Here is a 21,826-nt window from a genome sequence, read left to right on the forward strand (position 1 = left end):
ACACACAGGGGTGTCCCACAAGACCCATCAAGGTCTATAAGACTCCAGATGTCTATAAGTCTATAAGACTAGAGTCTAGTCTAGAGTCTATAAGACTCTAGATCACATTCACTGCGTAGAATAGTTTCACACCCTTGAACCTTTGCCCAAGCTGTTCCCTCCATGGGGGCAAACCATCTCTTCCCAGACCACACCCATCTAGCAAACACCTGTTCATCCTTCAAGACTTCAAACAAGAGTGCCTGCTCTCTGAGAGGCTTTGAACCTTGAACAAATTAAATGAAAGAATGCTGGGAAAGCACCTGATACAGGGCCTAGCACTAGTAAGCGCTCAATGAACAGGAGCTCTTAGAAACCATTGCAATTGTTTATCTACCTTCTTATGTATCTGTGTCTTGTTTGTAACTGGTGCAATTTACTGCTGGTGTAATGCCCAGCACAGCATGAAGAACATACAGATTAAAATTTGCCAAAAAAAAAAAAAAAAAATAATAAGACCGAAACCCTCCCCAACACTCCACTCCAGCCAAACTGGACTATTTGATGTTCCCCAAACATGCCTCTTACATCATGCCACCCCCATACCTTTTCATATGCTATTCCTCCTTCCTGAGTGCCCTTCCTCTCCTCCCCCTCTACCTAACTAGACCCTCCTAGACCATCTTCAGGTAACCCTGGACTGTAACCCCAGGGGGACTGGGAGAACCTCCAATATCCCTCATTCAGGGCCTAGCACATAGTGGGCCCCTGAGAGAACGAGCCCATCACTAAATGAGCCAGCAAATGCTGGCCAAGGGTTAGGAGATTTGAGAGAACATTCTCAAGGTTAGCAGAGGTCCGCCACCTGCCCCGTGACAGGGAACCCCCACAGCAGGTAATCTGGACCTTTAGTCCTGGGAGGGGCCTTTGGGGCAATCCATGACCCAAGGTCATGGTCCACAACTGAGTCACTGTGTTTTATGATCCCTGCATGAGTGCCGACCAAAGGCTCATTTTCTGGGGGAAAGGAGGGTGCACCCATCCATGGATGGGTGAGGGATGAGGCCCGGCACAGGGCTCAGATTTGCCACAAGGACTCAAGGTCCTATTAAATGTAGCCCATAGGGCGCCTGTGTGGCTCAGTGGGTTAAGCCGCTGCCTTCGGCTCGGGTCATGATCTCAGGGTCTTGGGATCGAGTCCCGCATTGGGCTCTCTGCTCAGCGGAGAGCCTGCTTCCTCCTCTCTCTCTCTCTGCCTGCCTCTCTGCCTACTTGTGATCTCTCTCTGTCAAATAAATGGATAAATAAAATCTTTTAAATGTAGCCCATAAAGCAATAGGGAAGGGGGGGAGCAGCAAGCACCAGCCAGGTAGTCGGAAAGGTGATCTGCAGTCCCAGCTCTGTCCCAGTACCATTGGACTCTCCCTGAACAAGACACCTCCCCCTGCCGGGCCTCAGCTTCTTCAACAGCAGAAAAATTCCTAAGATTGGAGGCACTTCCCTGTTCCAACTAGCAGCAATTCCAGAGAACGTAGAAGAAAAAGAAACTGAGAGCAAATAAACAACAATATGATAGTAACAGCTAATGTTTATCAGGCAGACACCTGGCACTGTGCTAAGTGCACTACAAACATCATCTTGGCATGGCTCCAACCTGGGAGAGGTACTTCATGGCTCTGAGCCTCAGTTTTCCCATCTGTAAAATGGGGATAATACTAGTTTCCATATCAAGCATCATAAGCTGTTAGGCATTATTATTACTATTATTACTATGATTCCTATGATTTTATGGAGGAGGAAAAGAGAGGCCCTGAGTGGTAAACTCACTTGTTCGTTGCCTCTATTAAATGCCGCGGCCATACTGGTCTGACCTTGTGCTCAGGGTCTGACCAGCCTGTGGGTCAGCTGGGTGTGGGCATGGTTCTGCAAATCAGCAGAGCATCAGCCCTGGCAAGTCCCAGGCACCCTTCAGAGGGCGACCATGGCAGAAGAGCTGGTGGCCAACCCTGGGCTGAACAGATACCATATTCTCACCCCCAGGGTCAGGGTTGTCTTGTTCCCTCATGAGTTGATGCGCCAAGTACTACAGGCCCAGAGAGGGGCTGGCAGGGTCTGGCAGCAGGCCAAAGACACAGTTTTGTGGCAGAAAGGGCCCAGGTCCCAGGATGGAAGCAGAAGATGCCTGGTTTCCACCCCAGCTTCCCCACATGCTGTGTGGCCTTGGGCAAGTGGCTTAACCTCTCTGAGCCTCAGCTTCCTCCTCTACGACATGGGATTCATACTTCCTCACATGAGGACTGGAGTGGGGATGGACAAGTCCTGAGACACAGTCTCAGAAAATGGAGATGAACTTGAACCTAAATGGAAACCAGCAGCACAAAGTCATTAATCGAGAGCAATGGGAGCAGCAGACCCCATTTATGGGGGAACTCCCCCACCAAGCACATCAGGAAGTACAAAACACAGGTCTGACCGCCTTCCAGAGGTGTAGAGGCGGCCAGCAGGGCTGAGGGTTCGGGACCCAGGTCCTCACCTGACAGTCACCTTAAGTCAGGCCTTAACTCTGGGCCTCAGTTTCCTCTCTTACAATGAGAGAGCTGAAGAAAAGGGAGAGTAGAGGAGGCAGGGGAGGTAGAAGGAAAAGCTATCCTGCAGCCCCAGCATTCACTGAGGATTCCCTCTTCGGAGTGCTGAGTGAGTTCAGAGAAATGCCCTTGAGGCCAGAAAGGACCATCCTCACCTTACAGAAGAAAAAACTGAGGTTCACTGAGGTCCATCAGATCACTCATCCCAGGTCACACGGTGGCAGAGCCAGAGTTGGAAGCCACTTAGCCTCCAGAGCCCAATGCTGAGGGGCCCTGGAGTGAGGCTTTTGGTGCCCCATTAAAGTGAGTCGGACACTACCACCCCCTGGTGGCCACTCCTTGGAATTGCAGGTGTAAGTCCTCAAGGCAGGGAAAGGAGGTCTGAGGCCCTCATCCTTCCCACCTACATTGGAGAAGGTAAACAAGCAGGAAGCAACAGTGCAGGGCTCTCAGGGAGCTGCAAGGAAAGAGCCAAGGCAAGCCACCTGGGGACTCCAAGGACAAAGGCTCCTCAATTACAGAGAGTGGAAGTGGGAGCCGGGCCACCAGGAAGGATGCCAGCAAGCAGAGACTATAAAAAGACAGGCCTTAAATGCTTTTCTCTCCATAACCCCTGTCTTCGCATACACACACAGAAGTTCAAGTACAATCAGATAAGCTTGAGTCGGTGCCGCCTGGGAGGCAACGAGAAAAGAGTCAGGAAGAAATCAGTGGAAAAGAAAACCAGGCAGGTTTTCTTTAAAAAGAAAACCAGGCAGGTTTCAAATGTGAGCATGTCTGTGGCTGGGATCTCAACACCCAAGGAGGCTTTCTGGGGCTGCTCAGTGGACAGCTAGCCGAGGTCTACATTTCTGCTCTGGCTCTGTGGCCCCCAGCCCTGCCATCACCCCCCTGATGCTGGCATAGATGTTTGCCCGGGGCATCGTCTTCAAGCCATATTGCAAAGGAGCAAATGGGGGTTCGAGGAAGTGGAGTTTCTTGCCCATGACCATAAAGCCAGAGGGATGGAACCTAGGATTCCGATGCTACAGGATCCCTTGTCTCCCAATCCAAGATCAGACACAAATACCCTTGAAATGCATGGAGCTTGTGATCCAAATGACCTTGTGAGTAGGATTGGGGTTACCTCCTTAAAGAAATGCCTATCTGAGATGATTCCCCACACAGGGACTGGGGACAAGAAGAATAATAATAATAAGAAGAAGAAGAGTAATAACAACAACAACAATGATAATGGTAACTCTCATGAAAATGTTTCCCATGCACCAAGGACTAAGCAGAACTCTTGCCGCCTTATCTCCTCTGAGCCCCAAACAACCCTGTTAAGTAGATGCTGTTATTATCCCCATTTCACGATGAAGAGACTGAGACCCAACACCTCTCTGCACACAGAGCTAGGGTCTGAGCCCTGGAGATCTGGCTCCAGGACCAGCTTAGTTAAATTAACTCACTGGCGCAAAAGAAACAGAAATCAGGATCCTGTTTTCTAGACAACGAAACCAAAGTACAAAGAAGTAAGCTGCTAAAAGAAACTGAGAGAAACAGTGCTGGGACTCGAACCCAGAACTTTCAGACCCCAGGGCATGTTCTTTTCTGCTCCATGCCAGGCACCTGGGGTTACCTCTCTGCATTGGGCCGGAAACCCAAGAGGAGTGAAGGCAGAACCACCAACACCCTCCCCATCGAGAACCACCGCGCAGCCAGTCTGGCAACACCAGATTCCTAGACAGGCACCTGTGTCCCCTTGGCCTCCTCGGGCCCCTGGGCCAGCCTGGACTGTCCACACAACTGCATTCCCAGAAGAGTCTGATGCCCAACAACCCCGCGCGAGTCCCATTCTGGCCGCACCGGCACCACTCACCACAAAGGGCCCACGCCTCTTGTCCTTGCATAAACTGTGGCTTCTCCGGGGGCCCAAGGTTGCGGGTGACCGCGGCCAGAGCGGCTGCTCCCTGTCTGGCAGGGCATTCTCCTTCTCCACGTTCTGTGGCAGCACCTGAGGCACAGAACACAAGCAGAGGACTTTACTGGCGCTTTTCCATGGACAGGAAGAATAGGTCACAGCCAGAGAGTCCATTCTGTGCCTAAAAGGGCAAATAGAAAATGAAAGGGCCAGAAACCCCATCCCATGGCGGTCCACCTTATTGATGGGAGGCAGTATGTGGGGTCGAGGTTCAGGCCAGACTCAGCCACTTAATCACTGTGTGTGGCCTCAGGTTAGTGTCTTAACCTTGCTGAGCCTTGACCATGTGGGGAAAGGCCCCTGATAACAGTGCTCAGCTTCTAGGCTCAGGGGAGAACCAAGGGAGGAGCTGTGCATGGGAAGTGCATGACACAGTGCTGCCAGGGGGTGCTGTGCATGAGTCCTGGGCACCTGCCTTGCTTCAGGATCCTCTCCCCCATGCCTGGTACCTGGGGAGCCCTCCTCATTACCATCACTGGTAACTTTTGGTGACCTCATGTCAGACACCTCTCCATGCCTGCAAACACATATGCACAGAAGCACAGATATGGAGAGAAGTGATATACAAACAAGGCAGTACTAGATATCCTAGTCTGAATCTTGTGGTTTTGTCCCAGCCAGTCATATACAGGGGACACACTCACAGGCCAGTAATTTGTAGTTCACTCCCCCTGCACAGGTAAGGAAAGGAAGGCCCAGAGAGGGAAGGCATCTACTTAAGAACACATAACATGAGTAAAGAACAAGGCTGGCTTCTGGATCCCTTGCCTCGCAAACTCTGTGTTTGATGCCTTATGAGACCCTCTGTGTCCTCCTTCCTTCCTGGCTGTTGCTTTTCAGCCTCCCCGCATCTCAAAGGGATGTCTGTTCATCCAGGGCTAGCCTTAGAACCTTCTCTTTTCCTGCTCCATCACTCCTGCAGGGATCTCTCTTAATACCGCTTTGCTTTAAATACATCACATCCGTGCACAGACAACTCCCGATTTTGTCTGTCCATGTTGGGACCCCCTGACTTGCAGATCCCACCACAAACTCCACATACCCCCACCCTGAACACACTCATCTCAGCTTTCATGGGCCCCCTTCCTTCCAAAACTGCTCCTCCCTGGCCCTGCCCCTCACCCAGCTGTGCCAGCCAAGATCCTCAGGTCGCCCTCCATTCTTTTACTTTTCTCCACCTCATCAACAAAGCTGAGACTCTGCCTTCGAAATATGCTTGCAAACCTCACATCATAAATCAAAATCAACTCAAAATAGATCAAAGCCCTCAAGGCCAGAGTGAAATCTAGAAAGCCCTCAGAAGAAAACACACCATGTGTAAATGTTCATGACCTTGGATTAGGCAGTGGTTTCTCAGATATGGCATCAAAAGAACAAGTGACCAAAGAAAAATAAACTGGAGTTTCATCAAAATGAAAAACTTTTGTGCTTCAAAGGGCACCATCAAGAAAGCGAACAATACAACCCACAGAATGGGAGGAGATTTCTGCAAATCCTATGTCTGCTAAGGCGCTTGTGTCCAGAATATATAAAGAGTAATGACAATTCAACAATAAAAAGAACAATAACCTAATTTAGAATGGACAAAGGATCTGAACAGATAAAGAAGGAACACACATGGTCAAATAGGCACATGGAAAGATGGGTCATGGAAAAGGCAAGTCAAAACCACAATGAGATACCTTTATACCCAGGAAGATGGCTAGAATCAAAAAGTTAGGTAACTGTTAACAAAGGACGTAGAGAAATCAGCCCTCACCCACTGCTGGTAGGACATAAATGGTACGTAGGAAAGGCTCCAAGGGAGCCTTGGAAATCTGTGGCTCCCTTATGCTCTGGCCCTGGCCCCCTGTGCTCACTGGCACCCTTCCAGCATCCATGGGACCAAGGAGACCTTCCCCTGTCCACTGTCTCAGAGTCACCTCCCTATCAGCTCTTCTTCTATCTCCCCAGGACTTTCTCCTCTCACTCACTTGAGGTCTACTTGCCCCCTGGACCAGAGCCCTCCACTGGCACATTCTATCATTACGGACACGATCTCTTTCTGGGCTATACCATACACTTGCCATGAGCCACCTGTGGCTTTTAAGCACTTGCACGTGGTTCGTGGGACCGAGGAACTGAATTTTTACTCTTGTTTAATTTACACTGAAAGAGCCGCATATGGCTGGTGGCTGCCTTACTGCACTGCGTGGCCTGATACAGTGGGCTGGTCCCTCCCAGCAGCTCGAGTGCCTACAGTGGGGCTTGGGACAAGGTGAGCCCAATTATTAAACGTAGTAAATGAGCAGAGGTCTCGAGGTGCTTCTCTCTGATACCTCCAGCCTCCTTCACATCAGGCCATGGGCCAGTGGCTCGACCACACATTGCTTCACAATAAATCTCCAACCTCCTGGGATCAAGTCTCACATGGGGCTCCCTGCCCAGTGGGAAGTCCGCCTCTCCCTCTCCCTCTGCCTCTCCCCCTGCTTGTGCTCCCCCTCAGATAAATAAATAAAATCTTTAAAAAAAAGAGCATCTGTGTTCACATTTGCTTATATTTTCAGGAAGAAAGTCTCCAGGAATACGGACTAGAAAAGCAGCTAAGGGGTCGTAGAATGGGAGGAATGCTAAGGATGGGTGACAGGAGGACAAGAGGGCTGGTACTCCACGCCTTTAAGTATTTTCAGAGCCTCTGGAAAAAGTTTCCTCTTTTGAAACTCAAATAAACCAGTTAATTAAATAGAATACTGCAATCGGGCCTGGGACAAAGTTTTGATAAATGCTTCTTAAATAAAAAAGAAAAAAAAGAAAAAAGAAAAGAGGTGGAGGCGGGGAATCACTTTAAGTACAATCACACCCGGGTCTGTGGGCAGCACTGGCTGTGAATCCAGAAAGCCTGATCCAGGGGAGCAAAGGCTTGCACTGTGATGCTTTCTGAAGCTCTGTTTCTGACACAAAAACTCCAACCAACCCAAACATCCATGAACAAGTGTCCGGATAAAAAAAAGTTTGGGCTTAGTCACTTAATAAAATACTTGGCAGCCCCTGAAAATAATAAAGTAAATGTCTACACACTGGTTTTTTGTTTTGTTTTGTTTTGTCTTGTTTTTGTGTTTTCTACTGTTAAGTTAAAGAAAGCAAGATGTAAGATTGTCTCTAGGATACTGCCATGTTTCCATAAGACAACAGGTGACTTACCAGTTCTCTGTACCCAGCTGGGCTTCCTTACCCATGGAGCTAGGCACAATTGGGGCGGAAGGAGTCTCAGATGGGCCTAGAAGCCTGCACCCCACACTTATTATTTAGGAGAGCTTCTCATTCCAAACTGTATGCTTACTAGAACACGTTCAACTTCACACAAGCATCCACTGCTTTTGCAGTAAGAAAAATACAATTACAAAAAATGATGTCCGGTGACGAACACACAACTCCGTAGTTTAGGAAAGCCCCAGAGATCTCGAAGAATGGCTACATCGGGGGAGTAGGGAAGGGAAAGGGGCCTAGGGGTATACTTTCTTATACACTCTGGTGAGGTCTGGATTTTTAACAACCAACATTTTGGACTGCTGTGCGGTTTTCATTTATTTTTTTTCAAGGTCAGGAACCAAAGCTGCTTGGGCAGGAGAGAAGGGAAACAGGGAGCTGGTCCAAGGCTTCCCAATCCCTCGGTGAGAAAACAGATCCCCTGACAACGAGCACTCCTGGGGCCTGCGCACCCCGGGCGGGCATCCAAGGCTGGGCCAGAGGCCCCTTTCACGCCACCCTGACTCTCCCGCCGCCAGCAGGCCCCTGAGCAAGGCGCTGGCAAATGGATTAGGTGTCACATTTCCTTGTCCTCCCCTTCTCCCACTGTGCCCACGGTAACAGCCTCATGGAACCCCTCCTCGGGCGGCCCTCCCCTCGCGCCCACTGGGGGCCCAGGCCATGCTGTGTCTCCATTCAGCCTGTCAACACAGCTGCCAGGCAGAAACTTCTGTCAGTCTTTGTTGAAGAATCGGAGCCCCACTGAGGCAAGGTCACTACCTCACACACAGCTGGTGAGCGGCAGAGTCGGGTCTGAACGCAGTACCTGGAAAGCCTTAGGTGATCCTCTGTGTAATGATCTGTCTTGGTCTCAGCCCACTGTTTCATTTCTACAACATCCTTGTCCAGGCTGCACCCTCTACTTTCTTTTTACAGATGAGGAAACTGAGGCACAGGCCCTCAGGGAAAGGGCTTGCCCTTCCCTCAGTCTAAGAAGCCAGGGTGGGTTCCGTCCACATGCAATCAAAATTTCAACCCCCTGTTAAAGAATGCACGCTTTGGGGATGCCTGGGTGGCTCAGTTGGTTGGACAACTGCCTTCGGCTCAGGTCATGATCCCAGAGTCCCGGGACCGAGTCTTGCATTGGGCTCCCAGCTCCACGGGGAGTCTGCTTCTCTCTCTGACCTTCTCCTCGCTCATGTTCTCTCTCACTGTCTCTCTCTCAAACAAATAAATAAAATCTTAAAAAAAAAAAAAAAAGAAGGCACACTTTGATGAAAAGAGAGGCAAAAAGAAGAATTTGTGTTTGTGTTTGCTTGTATTTCCAGAAAGAAACTCCATATGAATCTGGACCAGAAAAGAACTAAGTAGTCATGAGATGGAAGGAATGCTGAGGGTGGGTGAGAGGGACATGGGGATTGATACTCAGATTTTTTCCCTCAAATTCAAGGTTCCTCGTTCACCACCAAGGAGCTTACTTGAAAGCCTGGGTGTCAAGCCAGACCTGGGTTCAAGCCCTAGGCTGTCATCTGGTGCTGTGTGACCCAAGTCAATTTACTTAACTTCTCTGAGTCTGGGTTTTTTCCGTCTGTACAAGCTGATCACATCCGCCGCCGACATTTTGGCGCCCTGCCCACAACTCAAGTACGTGCCAATGGCAATGGTGTCCTGCTAGGGGAGGAGTTTTCTCCCCACCACTGAGTGTGGCACCAGCCAGAAAGGATGAGTCTGGATGTTGTTGGCCCCAGAAATAGCCTCAGGCGAGGGCAGGAGCGAACTGGAAAGTAAATACTGCAGGCTCCTTGCCCCTAGGACAGAACAAGTCAGGGGTGATCAATGCCACTTCCCACAGGTCTCCAGCGAGAAGGTGGCTAAGTCGGTTAAGCACCTGACTCTTGATTTCTGCTCAGGTCATGACCATGGGGTTGTGGATCGAGTCTCGTGTCAGGCTCTGTGCTAAGCAGGGAGTCTGTTTGTCCCTCTCCTTCTGTTCCTCCCCCAGCTCATGTTCTCTCTCTCATATAAATAAATAAAATCTTAAAAAATAAAAATAAACAACTGCTTGCAAGGGGCTACTTCTATGGAAACCCCAAACCTCAATCCCACAGAAGAGGCATTGCCATGAGACTCACAGAACACTGCTCATTCCCCCACTCCGCATGTATTCCTTGCCTGTTCACAGAATGTCACACATGCCACTGAACATTAGGGACAGGATAATGAACTTGATACAACATACAGGAAAGGACAGCAGGGCTCAATAAATGAGTATCATCCTTCTAGGACAGAGGTTTCAAACCGGTGGCCCATGGACTAAATGGAGCCAGCCTGTGTCCAGAACCAGCTGCCCTCCACAATCCCCACCACTCCCTAGAGCCCCACACCCAGCCAGACTCCGTTCATTTGCATACCCACCTGGCCCACACGTGGGATGGGAGTTTGAGACCCCTGGCGTATATGTCTAACCAGCATTTAAAAAAACTGAAAGAGCCTGCCTACTCACCTTTTGAATGTCTCGAGTGCCTGACTCCCGCCGGCAGGGTCCCATTTTGGTCTCCTTGGCCTTGGAACTGTCTCTGGGGAGGCTGGACCTCTCTTTGGGCTGCTCTTGCCTCCTCTCTCTGGCTTCCTGCATCACAGACAGGCCCTCCCAGACTTTGGCAGGGGGGCCCTTTTCCGAACAGGCCCTCTTGACATTCAGCAGTGACCTGCCATAGTCGTATGGGTGCTCACCCCACTGGACCACACTGCTCTCTCCTCCCCTGCTGATGGATTTCTTTGGGGTCCCTTTCTTCTGGTCAGTGGGAGTGGATCTGGCCAACACACAGGCCCCACTGCCCAGATCCTCCCAGGGAGTGGGCTTTGACTCGGCTAGGGAATTCTGATACTTTACACTCTGATGTTTACTAACAAAATCCTTTCTGTCATCCTCAGGGACTCCCAAAACTTTTCTCCAGGGATCCACGGGACCAGAGGAGGTCTCTGGATGTTTTTCATTAGGAGCTGAGAGCGGCGGAGCCCACAGAGGAGGGCTGAGCTCGGTGTTTGTGGCTGTCCACAAGGCTTCTGCTGGCTGCTTGACGGCACCAGGAGCAGAACCGTGGTTTGCTTCGGCAAAACTGGCTGGTTTGTGGAGACTCTCAGCTTCAGACCTCTCCTTCCAGCTCCTCCTTCTTGGGTCCACCCTGCCTTGCTGGCCTGGCCTCTCCAGAGTTGAGCTGCTGGGCGATGTGGGCTTACCCTCCACTAGCTCCTGACCCTCCTGCTTCTTGTATTCGGCCATTAGAGCATCGATGTCGAGAACGCTAGATCTGTAGCCATCTTTGATCCTCCCTGGGACCCTTGCACTGCCCACCTCAGGGTCCCTCCTGATGAGATCAATGGCTTCTGGGTGGCTTTTGGAAGCTGGGGGTGTTTGGGGGGCATTGCTGGGAGGTGTTCTGTTCCCACTATCCTTCGAATTGTTCTGAAAACCGGTGCCATCCTCTGGTCCCCGACGGATCCATAAGGCTTCAGCATCCAGGATTCTTTCACTAGAAGAATCCAGAGTCCTGTCGCTAAGAGGTGATGGGCGGTCTGCTGGCTTCAGAGGTTTTGAACAGCTCGCACTGTGGTGTTCTTTGCCCTTAGTCCAGTTGTTACTGCCCTTGGCCTCCAGTGGCTCTTCATGGTTAAGAGAAACCAAGGTGGATGTTAGAGGAAGAGGAGGAGGCAGGATTGTTTTTCTAGAATGTTCTGTCAAGTTTTCAGGCCCTGACTTAACAATGCTCTTTGCTTTCTGAGTATCAGGAATCTGATATGTCACTGCGAAAAATGTCGCCCTGGGTTCCAAAGATGACCCCTGCTTCACCGCTGGCCGAGTTGGGTCCTGGGAAGCACCTGGGCTCAACTCCCGGGTCTCCACCCTGTGGGGGGATAGCTCAGGTTTCCTTAAGGCACTGGTGGTGGGGCTCGAATGGTCTGTTCGTCTCTGCTCCACCTTCCAGGAGTTTTCTGGGCCCAGGAAGCTGAATTCGTCAAACTTCACGTCATGGGGCAATGTCCGCCGTCGCCACCTCTCAAGCCTCTGGTCCGGGGGACCCGCCTCCCGCATCTTGGCCTCGGGCTCTGGTGCCTGGGCCGGTTGTGGCTCACCCTCACCGGCAGCCACAGCGAGGCGTCCCTTCTGTCCACGCACTTCTGGTTGTAGCCATGCCCGTATGTCAGACGGCTTGTCCTGATTCCTGGTTGGTAGATCCAGAGGGAACCCCTGGGGGGCACCCCTTTCTCCTGTGGAGCTGCAGTCTCCTGACTTGTTCCTGGCCCCATCCGGCCCTTCCTGCGGGGCTTCCCTGATGGCAGCCTGGCGGGCCCTACCAGAGCCGGCTTCGGGGCCACAGAGCCTGGCTGGGTGCTCGCTCTTGACTTCGGTGCTCAGTTCTGAGCCTTTCTCTTCATTGGCCACCATGGTGGCTTTATGCCAGTTCACAGTCACCCCACCTGTCCATTTGGGTGACAGGCAATTGCCCCCAAATGTGTCCCTCGGCTCTCGGAAGTCAGGCTTTAGCCTACTGACATCGTGAGTGCCTCGAGCTTCCCAAATCAAACTGGCCCTTTGGACAGACCCCGCCTGACCTTCCAGCCTGCACTCCAGGTCAGCAGGGGTGACCTCATGCGACTGCTGCCTCCCCTTTGGAGAGAGCTGAGATCGGCCACTTCGCAGGGTCACGGCTTTTTCCTCTGATACCGTGGGGATGGCCTCACTGTGTACACGCTTGCTGACCGTGTGCACAATGCCATACTTGGGCTCAACCCTCTGGGATGGGGGAGGCTTTTCGGAGCGTTGGAGGACGGGGTTTTTATTGCATTTCTCATCCAAAGGGTGTTCTTCAGGGAAGGGCATGTGAAACCCTTTGGGTTCACCATTCAGAAGGGCGGTCTGTCCCCATTTCTCTGTACGGGGATTTTCAACCCATCTGGAGTTCTGTTTCACAAGGTTTGTCTTTTCTGGCACATCCTTCCCCAGCCAAGAGCTTCTCTCGTGCCTAGGTCTGACTTCTGAGACACGGGCATCCGCCCCATCCCTGGGGCGCGTGGCCGAGAGACAGTGTCGTGACTGGTCAGCCACTGTGTGTCTCTCCATATGATGCTCAAACACTGTGGCCCACACAGTCTGGAAGCTTCCATTATCTTCTGTAGTGCTGTCAGGAGGGCTCAGAGTCCTCCTCAAGCTTTCACCCCGACAGGTGCCAGGGACTTGGTGAGAGCTGTCTTTCCGCTCTGTCTGCCTAGACTTCTCCCGGAGCAAACCAGGCTTCCAGGGGCTTCTCAGGACAGATACTCCATCCACACCATTGCCTTCCTTTTGCTGGGGGGGGAAAAAAAAAAAAAAGCAATCCAACTTAATTTAAGGGACTTGAGAGAGAAAGGAAGTGGTGAGATGATCGGAACAGCTGCTTTTAAAATCACAACCATGAGATACCATAAAATTCCAAAGACTGAACACACCCAGTGTGGGTAAGGATGTGGGAAAATGGACACTCCTGGATACTGCTGGCAAGGACATAAATGGGTATGACTTTTGGACAGTTCAGTATATGTCATGATCTTAAAATATTCATTTCCTTTTAATCTGGTCAATTTCCTCCCTAAGACTCTTTCTTGGCTCAGATGCCCAAGTCTGGGTAAACAAGAGTGCTCGGGGAGGGAGCACTGCAGAGACAGAAAGCCAATGACACAAAAACAAACCTAAATGCCCACCTGTAGGGTTCAGGCTAAGTGAGCTTTGACATAATCCAGACAACGGAGTATCACAGGGCGCCTGGATCCACAGAAGGGAGGGGCAGTGGCTCCCAATGTCACATCTAACAACACAGAAAGCACTAAGGTGTGGGCAGGAGAACAGCAGGCTGCAGAACAGTGTATTTATAAAACAATACGGCTTCTAAACAACTTGTGTGTATGTGTAGACACATAGAGATACACAGCGGAGAAAAGATAAAAATCAAACTGTAAGGGAGTGAGGGGAGGAGGAAGGAATGACGAGGAGAACGCCGTTTTTCCACTTCTGCACTCGGTTCCACTTGATTTTATAATATACACGTATTAGTCATTCTTGATCTAGAAAGAAGTCTACTTCAACAAGTTAAAGAATGAACCATCTAACCCAGTAATCCTGTTCCTGGGGAGATACCCAAAAGAAGGGAAAACGAGTTCAAACAAAGACTTGCACACCTGTATCTACTAAAGTAGGATTCACAATCACAGAACGGTGGACATCACCCAATGTCCACCAGAAGAAGAACGGATCCACAAATTGTGGTCTATCCCTATAATGGGATGGTATTCAGCCATAAAAAGGAATAAAGTGATTTATGCTCCAACACGGATGCCCCTTCAAAGCCTTATGCTCACTGAAAGAAGCCAGACACAAAGGGGTACGTGTTTTGTGATTCCATTTATAAGGAATGTCCAGAAGAGGCAAGTCTACAGGGATGGAAAGTAGATTGGTGGTTGTCCAAGGCCACAGGTGGGAGATGGGAAGTGAATGACTGGGTAAAGGTCTCCATTTGGAGTGATTAAAAAGCTCTGTGGGCGTCTGGCTGGCTCAGTCAGCAGAGTGTCCAACCCTTGATTTTGGCTCAGGTCCTGATCTCAGGGTCCTGGGATCGAGCCCTGCATGGGGCTCCCTATTCCGTGGGGAGCCTGCTTGTTTCCCTTTCCCTCTGCCCCTTCCCCGCCTCATGCTCTCTCTCTCTCTCAAATAAATAAATCTTAAAAAAATAAAAATAAAATGGTTAAGATACACATAGAGCCAGAGTTTGCTAACCTCTACTGCAGATCAAGAATTTAAAAAATATTTTCATTTAAGTTTTTGTTTACATTTTATTACATAAAATTCACATAAATAATATATGAATCCTCTAAAACAAAGCTCAAATCCTTTTTGAGACTTCAGATATTCAAATACCAGCACCCTTCCTGAATAATAGCTGTTATCGACAGGGAGGAATGTAATCCTTGTAGAACTTTCCAGAACTTTTCCCTAGTATTGTATGTGTGTATTTTTACATATATGTGTGTATACACACATAGAAAGATTGTTTTTAAATTTAAAAATACATTCATTGTTCTTTAAAAAATGAAAATTGTCTATTGTATGTTATGTGTCTTTCACTACAATAAAAAAAATTACCGATAGAAAAATCTACTTACAAAAGTCAAATCTCTGTATTAAATAAAGCAAGGGTTCCCTTACTAACTTTTATCTCTTGAAAGTTTTCTCACACATACAAAATTACAGAGAAAATAATAAATTCACCTTGACCCATCCCCTAGATTCAATGACAACCAGTATTTTGTCCCACTTGCTTACCAGGGTCCTTTTTTTTTTTTTGAAGATTTTATTTATTTGAGAGAAAGACAGTGAGAGAGAGCGTGAGAGCGGAGAAGTTTAGAGAGGAAGCAGACTCCCCATGGATCTGGAAGCCTGACTCGGGACTCGATCCCGGGACTCTGGGATCATGACCTGAGCCAAAGGCAGTTGGTTGACCAACTGAGCCCCCCAGGTGTCCCACACAGTGTCCTCTTTGTTCTTGCTGTTACCACTATACCATTTTAATGAGAAAATCCGAGACTTTATGTCAACCAGAACTTCTCTCAACCGTTTTCAAAGAAGCTGTTCAGAACATCCAAGAGTAAAAGCAGGGCAAACCCACCCCCAGGAGTGGTGGGCACTGCCTTCAGATCCAGCTCCTGGGGCACAAATGTGCTTGCCACCAAGTTCTGGTGTTTAAAAGTCTGCCTAAGTGTCCTAAAAAGTGAAAAGTACACCTGCTATACCATCCAGCCATTCCTAGGCATCTACCAGAGAGAAAAGACAACAGATATCCTTACAAAGCCTTGCCCACAAATGTTCAGAGCTCTTTTACATGCAATAGCCCCAAAATGGGAAACAGCCCAAATGTCCATCAACAGGGCCAAGAGATAAACAAATCATGGTCTACCCACACAATGGAATGCTATTCAGCTACAAGAAGGAATCCATTATTGATAAATACATACACAACGTGACACGACTCAAAATAATTATTCTAAGTGAGAGAAAAGAGACCAAAAAAAAAAAAAGCAGCACTGGTTGCATTTAGAGAAAAATCTAGAAAACACAAACTGATCTGTATAGGAACAGAAAGCAGGTCAGTGGCTATTTGGGGGTAGGAGGAGGGTCCAGGAGTGGTTACAAAAGAAACAGCTTGCAGGTGCTGGAGATGTCTGGAATCCTGATAGTGATACACGTTCACAGGTGTGCACATGGGTATATTAAAACTCATCTATGTGCACTGGAAACAGATACAGTTTCCTGCACATCCATTATACCTCAAAAAAAGCTGTTCTTAAAAAACCTAAAACCCTGCATGAGGCATCAACCACAAGTGAGTTAGACCTAGTAGGTATTTTATGAGCTTCTCCTTATTAAATAGATTAAATAAAAATACTTTTCAGCAATTTAGTTGCTAGTAGTTTCCCTCCTTCTGCTACTGCTTGGTGACCAGCCAAGGCAAGGAAGGAAACAGGGACCCTAATGAAGGAAACCAAGGGAGTTTCTATTAAGAGTTTTCTAACCTAAATTTTAATTTCTTAATAAGACAGTCATTCGTATGTAAGAAAGCCAGGTCCCTTTTGCTCTTTGCACAGGAAAATAAATAAATAAATAAATAAAACCTGGCAGTTACATTTGTAAATAATATTTAACACTAAGGAGTGCAGAATCACAAACCCAAAAGGGACGTGAAAAGCCCCGGCATTAGAGAAAAAAAAATGTGTTTCATGCTTCACGAGAAGCTTCTGATTCTTTCCTAGGCTCTTTTTCCAGTAAGTGAATCACTGGAAATCACTGGAAAACCAGATGTGCCAAACACGGGGGCTCCTTACCTTTTCTCTGGGTTCCTTAGGAAGCTCGCCACTTAGCTCAGAACACTTCTCGTACTTGACTTCATTGCTTGACACTGGACTCGAAAACCTATACAGAGATCTACGTTACTTGTTGGGGGCCAGAATCGGTGACTCCCGCCCGTCCACACCCCATGACTAGCTCAAGAACCCAGAGGTGAGATCAGCATTGAGATCAACAAAGCAATAGGACGCATCCTTTCCAGTCACCAAACTAAGAAGGGCTTGGTGGGGGGCAGCTTACCTCAAACACAGCATTGTTGGGGTAGCAGGAGCCCCAGGCCTGGGTGAAGAGACCTGGGTGCTAGTCCCAGGCTCTGCTCTCTCCCCACTGTGGGAGCTGGGGCTGTGCTTGTGACCTCACCTGAGCCTCTGTCTCTTCATCTATAAAACGGGGATAATTAACACCTCCCCATCGTCTTTTGTAGGGCAGATAAGAGGCTACCCAAAGCCCTAATAGCTATGTGAGGGCGTTTAGGGAAGAGTAAAGATGCCCCAGGAGAGATAATTAATGGTTGTTGTTAGCAACCCCGGGCACAAACAGCAGCCCCACCACAGCCCTGCCACGGCACTCGGGGGTGGTGGGCTGTCTTGTAATGTGTGGGGGCACAGGCCTATCGCTGCCTCTCTGGTTAACCTCGGCCAAGTCATTGTCCCTCTCGGGGCCTCAGTTTCTCCACTTGTTAAGAGGAAGAGAAAGAAAGAGTATTCTGGTGCTAGAATATTCCCATCTCTGAAGAGCTCTGTGGAATGGATGCCTAAAGATGAGATCAGGGCTAGGGGCTGCAGAGACAAGGGAGGGGAGGGAAACAGACCACTTCACCTCGCCCCACTCTACAGTCCTCCAGGGTCTGACTCCCGGGAGGCATGAGGCTGTGGATGAGTTATTCCCACTCTCAAGCCTCAGTTTCCCCATCTGTCAGATGGAAAATAGTCTGAGGCACTATGAGGACACGGGGAAAGGTGTGTGAGGCCCCTGGCTTGCAGGCCTCTTTCTCTGTTATCTTAACTTGGGCCTGGCTGCACGGGACAATCACTTGGGACACTTTCACAAACAACCAAGATAGGAGCCCCCTCCCCAAACCAATGGAATTGAATCGCAATCTTGAGATGGTGGTAGGAGGGGAGTGCCCCAGGCCTCGGGATTTTTTTCCAGATGATTCCAAATGCTGAGAGCCATGGGTCTGACCCTGGCCCAGCTCACTGCCCTGGTTCCCAGGGCTGGGAGGGCAGCGGTCTCCCAGAGGTGACCCCTGGAAACTTCAACCGGACAAAGGTATGTCAGTGGCATGCATGTCATTGAGGAGCTGGTGGCCACACCTAGTGGCATCTCCCTATTGCAGCCTGGAAGCCACTTGAGGGAAAGCAAAGGAGCAAGAGATGGCCAAGGCCGGCTGAGCTTAGAAAACCCTCAACTAACAGGATTCACCATGTCATTCAGAGCTACAACAGAGAGATGGTTTCCCGTGGGCAGAGTGATTCACAGCATTATCTGGGAGTCTTGGCCTTAATCCTTTAAGGAAATTTCCGTTTTAAAGACAAAGAAACCAAGGCTCAAAACAGGAAGGGGCTTGCTCAAGCTATCTTGACCCATTTGATTTTACTTGGGGGCCATTCCTGGAGTCTGAGGCCATCCAGTCAAGTCCTCAGTCTCCTGGAAAGGCAAGCTTAGCCAGGGACCCAGGCCATGCTGGAGTACATGAGGGCTCCAGACTTCCTCATGGTAGTTCATCTCTCCTATCTGCATCTGTGCAATGGGCACAATACCTCCCATGGCAAAGTGCAAAGAGGAGAAAGAACAAGGAAATGGAGCTGCTGGCGTACACCGAACCTGGAGGGAAGCTGTGTTAGCTCTCTGCGCCTCAGCTCTTTATCTGAGAAATGGAAGCTACGGGCATCTCCTCTTGGGGGCTGTGGGTAAATTGAGAGTGGGCTGTAAGGCAGCTAGCGTGGAGCCTTGTGCCAGTTCCCTTTCCTGAGGAGGCTCTAGTAGGCAGTCTGAGGCAGCTCAGGGCTGAGCAAAGCCTGTGGAACATTCCCACTTACAGTTTGGTCAGATCCACTGACAAAGGCCGTGCTTGGAATGTCTTCTTCCTGATCTCTGGCTTTGCCTCGGAGTTCTCCACAGCCCAGCCTTTGATCCTCTCCTGGACACTCACACCCACTTTCTCGGGCCCTGGGGCAGCCGACGGGGGCTCAGGGGTGGCCGGTTGGCGTTCAGAGTCTGCTGCCAAGGCCAAGGTGCTCTCCTCCCCAAACAGGCTGATGCACTTCTTGACGCTGCCCCCGAGGGTCCATCCTCCCTCTGGTCGGCTGTCCCCGTCGGCTGCTCTGCTCTTGACCTCAGAAAACTCTTGATCTTTTCCAGGTCTGGGCGAGGGGGAAGGGGGTGCCTTCTCTGGCTCCCTGAGCAGCTTAGCCTTCTCCTCCCCAGGAGGCTGGTCCTCCGTGGGGGTGCCCTGGGCTGAGCCCCCCACAGGTCTGAGGCTGCCCGTCTCCGCCTGCTTGAAAAGCATCTTCTCCTTCTGTTCTCGGGTCTTCTTGGCTACCTCCAGGACATCTGAGTCTGGGTCCCAAAGGCGAGGGTTTGCTCTAACCAAACACTCTGTGCTCACTTGGGTCTCCGGGTCGGACCTCTCCGGCCCCCGACACTGGGCAATGGAACCCGCGGTGGCCTCATTGGCCACCTTCTTCAGCAAGGTCTCTTTGCTCTCAAATGGGGCTGTGAGGTCCATGGACAGAGGCCTGGGCCTCCTCACCCACGTCTTCTCAGGCGGGGTGGGGGGTGATTTTCCCCCTGTAGCTGCCCCACCGGGCCCTGGCTTCTGAGGCTGAATGGAGTCAATGAAGATGGCCGACACAGGCCTTCTCCTCAGGCGAGGCTTGGGCTCCAGAGTGGGGTCCCCCGTGTCCTCTACACTGCTGACCTTTGACAGAGTCTCATTTGGGCCTGTCTCCTCTTGGGGGACAGCTGGCCTGATGTCCTGGGGCAGGGAGGCCGGTCGGGGAAGGGTCCCAGGCTTTCGGGCAGGCAGAGCAGTCTTGGCAATCCCCTCAGGCCGAGAGCCTGGAGCGGGCTCCTGAGACACACCTGTGGTGGCCTCCCGAGCCCCCTCACTGATCCCCTTCCCCAGAGCAGGGCCGGCTTTGATGGTTTCAAAGACAATCATGGTGTTGGATCGGGGACGTAGGAAGGTGGTCTTGTTGAACAGGGATGAGCTTCTCCTCAGGCCCTCCCCATTCCCTGCCTCCTGCCCCACCAAGCCAGGCATCTTCTCATTCAGGTCCTTTGCCACCACATCCTGGGGGCGCCCACAGGGAGGAGAAGGGCTGGTTGGGCTGGGCCCTGGGGATGGGACAAGGGGCTTCACATCTGGGACCTTCTCCCTGCAGAAGGGCTTGGGGGCAAGTCTGGGCAGAGGGAGTAAGCGGGCTGGGCTCCTAAGGGGGCTTTTCCCTTCCAGAAGCAGTGCTGAGGGTGCCCCGGGGGCGTCTCCAGCCTGGCAGAAGTAGGTCCGCTTCAGGGTCTCCTCCTTGGAGATCTCGCCGAGGCCTGGCACTCCTGTCAGGGGAGTTAGGGCGCCGACCTCCACCCGTATCGCCATGGCTACGGTTGTGGCTCCATGGGGATTAAGAACATCCGAACTAGGGAAGCAGTCACTAAAAGGAAAAAGCAAAGGAGAGGGAAAAAATACATTTAAATGTCAGTGTCTGGGTCCAACCAGAGCGTTGTGGGGGAATGGGCCCAGGATGTCAGGAACCACTCTCCACAGACCTCACGGGGGAAGCTTGGGCCCTCCTCTCCACCTCTCTGAACTCCGGACAAAGGGAGTGGACCAGATACCATGTTAAAGTCTGTCCCAGCCCCAAGACAGAGAGGGCAGGGGACAAGTCGCAGGGCACCCAGCTATTGAGGACTGGAGGCACCAAGGTCACAAAGTTGGCTAGTGGTCCCCAGGTCCACTAGACTGCCCCTCATTGCCACCTTCCCCCACATGCCCTTCCAGGTGCCTTAAAACAATAAGTCATTTCTTTTTTCAGTCCACCTGCTCTGTTTCTGCTTTGCCTTTGGGTTCTTTTCTGTTGAACATCTAGTCCATGCTGGCTGCCTTCAGAGCCTCTGTAAGAAGAGTTCACAGCCAAGGGTGAGGGTTTACCCCAAGTGAGGCCTCAAGGTAGGCCAGGTGCTTACATGTTCTAGAAACCACATCCTCCTTATAACCCTACGAGGTGGGTAGGGTGATCATCAGACTCCATTTCACAGCGGCTCTGGAGTAAGACCCTTGTTCACCCAGCCAGGAGCTCGTCCTCTCTTACTAATCTTGCACAACCCTGAGAAGCAGGGGTCATTGCTATTACTATGAGGGCGAAGAGAAAGGGCCTAGAGAGGTCACGCAACTTGGCAACATCGCACAGCTGGAGCTTGACCTCACATCCTCACCCCATTCAACAAGGTCTTCTTCTTCTTTTTTTTTTTTAATATTTTAATTATTTATTTGATAGACAGAGGTCATAAGTAGGCAGAGAGTGCAGGGGAAACAGGCTCCCCGCTGAGCAGAGAGCCCAACGTGGGGCTTGATCCCAGGACCCTAGGATCATGACCCGAGCCGAAGGCAAAGGCTTTAACCCACTGAGCCACCCAGGCACCCCTCAACAAGGTCTTCTTAAACATCAAGTCGCATTCCTTTCTGGTCTGAAAAAGTGCCAGACAAGTCGCTGTTCTTGATTCCCGCACTGCCCCTCCCACCAGCCTGCCCCAACCTTCATGCCCGTGTTCTCTGTCCCTGCAAAAGCTGCCCCAAGCATGCCCCCATCTCGATGGACTAAACGTAGAAGGTATTTTATAAACGCGAGCCTACTGCTTCCCTTCCTGGGGCCCCACTCTGCTGCCCCCGGCTCTGACTCACTCAGCAGCCTGCAGGAAAGAAAGGCAGACAGATTTTGATATTTTCTCTTCCTTCCACGCTCGATGGTGCTAACAGATTTCTTCTCCCCAAAACCAGAGAATGCTGTCTAGACAGGGCTAGGGGCAGCAGAGAGGGAAAGATACGGAGAATCGGAGAACAGCAGGGTCGTCAGGCACAACGGGTCCTGGCCCCAATCAGGACTGTTCACCTTCAGAGCCAGTCCCCATGACCTCTTGAAA

The 21,826-nt window shown here is 50.6% G+C and overlaps 1 protein-coding gene across 8 annotated transcripts in view; it reads right to left on the reverse strand.

The window, feature by feature from the left end:
* Nucleotides 1-21,826, reverse strand: part of KIAA1671 (KIAA1671 ortholog) — a 183,996-nt gene that overhangs the window by 107,571 nt on the left and 54,599 nt on the right. For 7 of the 8 annotated variants that reach the window (XM_032309853.1, XM_032309855.1, XM_032309859.1 and 4 more), the window contains exons 3-6: nucleotides 18,727-20,340; nucleotides 16,663-16,750; nucleotides 10,256-13,099; nucleotides 4,426-4,560 (exon numbers count right to left, since the gene is read on the reverse strand). In XM_032309853.1, coding sequence (XP_032165744.1) covers nucleotides 4,426-4,560; nucleotides 10,256-13,099; nucleotides 16,663-16,750; nucleotides 18,727-20,340 — 4,681 coding nt within the window. The remainder of the gene's footprint in view (nucleotides 1-4,425; nucleotides 4,561-10,255; nucleotides 13,100-16,662; nucleotides 16,751-18,726; nucleotides 20,341-21,826) is intronic. The other variant, XM_032309854.1, reaches the window with a different exon arrangement.

Source organism: Mustela erminea, chromosome 13 (assembly GCF_009829155.1).
Source record: "Mustela erminea isolate mMusErm1 chromosome 13, mMusErm1.Pri, whole genome shotgun sequence".
Classification (NCBI taxonomy): domain Eukaryota; kingdom Metazoa; phylum Chordata; class Mammalia; order Carnivora; family Mustelidae; genus Mustela; species Mustela erminea.